The 2949-nt window shown below is 34.6% G+C and overlaps 1 protein-coding gene across 1 annotated transcript; it reads left to right on the top strand.

Annotated features, from left to right (window-relative positions):
• Positions 1 to 479: 479 nt before the first annotated feature.
• On the top strand, positions 480 to 2083 carry LOC147497301 (COP9 signalosome complex subunit 4-like). The gene is made up of 3 exons (XM_086562494.1): positions 480 to 538; positions 738 to 876; positions 2027 to 2083. Exons 1-3 carry the CDS (start codon positions 482 to 484, stop codon positions 2068 to 2070), a joined length of 240 nt encoding a protein of 79 aa, XP_086418620.1. The 5' UTR covers positions 480 to 481; the 3' UTR covers positions 2071 to 2083.
• Positions 2084 to 2949: the final 866 nt, after the last annotated feature.

Here is a 2949-nt window from a genome sequence, read left to right as displayed (position 1 = left end):
ATCTTGCATCAGTGCTGCTTTTTGTCTTTTGTGTTTTTTCTTTCGTGTGTTATCTTGCATCAGTGTTGTTTGTTTGGCTCTTTAATTATCTTTTGGGTGTTGGGGACAAATTGAAGTGAACATTATTAATTGATTTATGGTAAAGATGTAATAGCTTTAACTACTACATCAATATAATTGCTTTTTCACTTGCAAATACAATTAGCATTTCGGTTGTGACAATTTCCTTCTTGATTGTCACTTTTAATTTTTTCGTTATATGAAAGTTTTGATTATCGGATAGAAGCTTGCTGAATTGTATGAGTCGAGGAGCATGGTCAAGAGCAGCTCGGATGCTTTCAGTGGAATTGATCTGGACTCGGAATAAGGTAAGGCACAAAACATCTTCTTTTTTTGTTGTACTTTTTGAGTTACGCTAATACTTTTATCAATATATGCAGCACTCTTCAACTTTTTAATCTTCTACTTCTCTTTCAGAATGATGGATGAGGCATACAACCTCTCTAAATGCATCCAAATTGCTTGCCTTTATCTTGAGGTACTTAATATCTGCCTACATATATGTGGCACATGTGTCGCAGGCTCATGCCTTTCATTTATAACTAGTGGTTGTCTATACATTATGTCATCTTTTGTAGACTGAACTCTGGTTGATCTTTAAGATGAACCCATTCTACATGAATCTAGTGCATGTTTTATTGCCTACATTAAATTGTTCTACTTGCTTGACATGGCAGGATGATGATGCTGTGAATGCAGAAGCGTTTATTAACAAAGCCTCATTCTTGGTCAGCGGTAGCAAACATGAAGTATTGAATATACAGTACAAGGTGCATGCAGTACTTGGGTATCATATTTGGGGTTGGGAAAATGAGGGTAACTTACTTTAATTGTATTGTATGTCTTTTGTATATTTGTTATGCAAGGATATTGAATTTGAAAAGGAAGTTCTTGGATTTTAGAAAATTTTTAGTTTCAAATAATATTTTTATGATGTCTACCTAAAGCAACTTAGTTTATGTTTTCAATCGCCACATTTGATAGAATTTCAAGTTTGAGGGGTGACTACTTGTACCAATGTACACATAATGACCTTTAATTGTCGTGAGTCTGACACAACATTTGGGTTGACCATGGGAATGTGGCCCATGTCACCGTGTTAGGAGCATGCTAGGGATTTAACTCAATACTTGAATCATGCTTTCTTTGTGTTATATTACATTTTATTTTGTTGGACTTTAGTTCATGCATAGTGCTGATTTTTATAACCATGTATAATAAATAGTCTCTCTAATAGAGTTTATGATGTGTTTAGAATTGTGTAGAAATATTTTTGTGGCTTGTCATTTCAAATATGTTTTATGTATATCTTTGTCGTTTCAAATCTGTTTTACGAACCGTTTTGACCGCTGTCTTTGTGATTTAAGTGAGCATCCTATGGAACTATTGAAATGTTCAGAACTAGTGCTTTAGTACTATCAATTGGTCGTCCTTTGTTGTGGGTCAGTGTACATCAAGACTTAAAGAGTTGACATGTTTGGGCATACCAATGCAACTATGGAACTTGTCATATCGTCTGTATAGGATTTTGTCTTCATGGATATTACTATAAGGGGCTTGAAATTTGATGAGCTTTTCTTTGGGTGGAAGACTGCAAGTTTCTTCAACTGTTCTACTTCATACAAAAAGCTTTTAGTTTCTATTTCTGGTCACTTGTAATCGTCCGACTACTCTTTGCACAAAGTATTAGCAATTGCGTGAATTCTTCACTACTCTGACTTATGATTGTACGAAGTATATATTTACTTTCTTATAGTCCAGGAAATGTCTAATTGATTATACTTTTTTTTCCTCATTTTACAAATCCAAATCAATGAAATTGATCTTGTGACCCGAGTACCAAATACAAGGATTTGGACCATGACCCTATTGCAGAGATGTGTTTCGTATTTATTTTATTTTTTTATATGTTAATTTTACATTTCTTCAAAAATTAATCACAATGTGGGTTAAAATGACTTTGTAGGTTTTTGGAAAGGACGGAAGTGGTCGGGTACTAGGCTTGGGTAGTGGTGTCTCCAAGACCACTCTTATGGATAGATCTCCTTATAAGAGGAAATTCTAAGAAATGGAGAAGTCAAAATTGGAACTGCAAAGCCAAATGGATGATTTGAAACATGTGGTGATTGATAAGAGCCCAAAACTATAGTTTTAACCCATTAACAATAATACTTTTAGACCAATTATGCGAGTAATAAATAAGAGTTAATGCTAATTACGTGTTTTTATGTCTTTTAGGCATTGAAGTCAATTATGTGCAAAAATGTGTCACTTCGGTGATATAAAGGAGCAAGGGTTGGTTGCTAAGAAGTTCTGTGATTAAAGGTCAAGACGGGCAGAAACAGCACACAAAAGTCAGCAGAACTTCCAAAGATCGTATCTTTGGACTCAAGGCCTCGAATCGGGTGTACCTTATGTCAAAACGACCGGCTCGGAAAGAGCTTTCCAATGGTCTAAAACTTTGACCCAATCAGAGGAGCATAAGTGGAAAAAAAGGCTATTGAAGTCAAAACCAGTTGAAAAAGGCCCTGTGGACTGAAGAAATTGGGCTTTGGGCTCGATTTTTCGAGCCAAAACATGGACCCTCAGCCCATGCACAAAAATGTGGATCTGGTCTCCTCCATTTCCACACACAAGACTTAGCTCTTAAGTATCAATTAGCTTAGGATAGAGGTAGCCATTAGAGTAGCCAAAACAGCTTAGTTTTAGATCTAGTTTTTCAATTAATTAATTAGTTGTTATTCTTGTTTTAATTTCAGTATTGAATCATTGTTTATCATTCATTAGATAAATAAAATAGTTAGTTCTTGATAATTTCGATTTTGTTTTTTAAAATTGCTTAGATCTAATTTCAATTCTTAGTCGTTAATGATTTCTTAGTTGTTAATT

This window comes from Coptis chinensis, chromosome 5 (assembly GCF_015680905.1).
Source record: "Coptis chinensis isolate HL-2020 chromosome 5, ASM1568090v1, whole genome shotgun sequence".
Classification (NCBI taxonomy): domain Eukaryota; kingdom Viridiplantae; phylum Streptophyta; class Magnoliopsida; order Ranunculales; family Ranunculaceae; genus Coptis; species Coptis chinensis.
Note: the sequence above shows the minus strand (reverse complement) of the source record. Positions and strands in the feature narration are given on the sequence as shown.

What these genes read in the sequence shown, in the direction of transcription:
- LOC147497301 (XM_086562494.1), top strand. Translation starts at nt 482, where the DNA reads ATGGATGAGGCATACAACCTCTCTAAATGCATCCAAATTGCTTGCCTT. An exon ending in TTGCTTGCCTTTATCTTGAG is followed by an intron (nt 539 to 737) that starts GTACTTAATATC and finishes TTGACATGGCAG; the next exon opens with GATGATGATGCTGTGAATGC. An exon ending in TTGGGGTTGGGAAAATGAGG is followed by an intron (nt 877 to 2,026) that starts GTAACTTACTTT and finishes ATGACTTTGTAG; the next exon opens with GTTTTTGGAAAGGACGGAAG.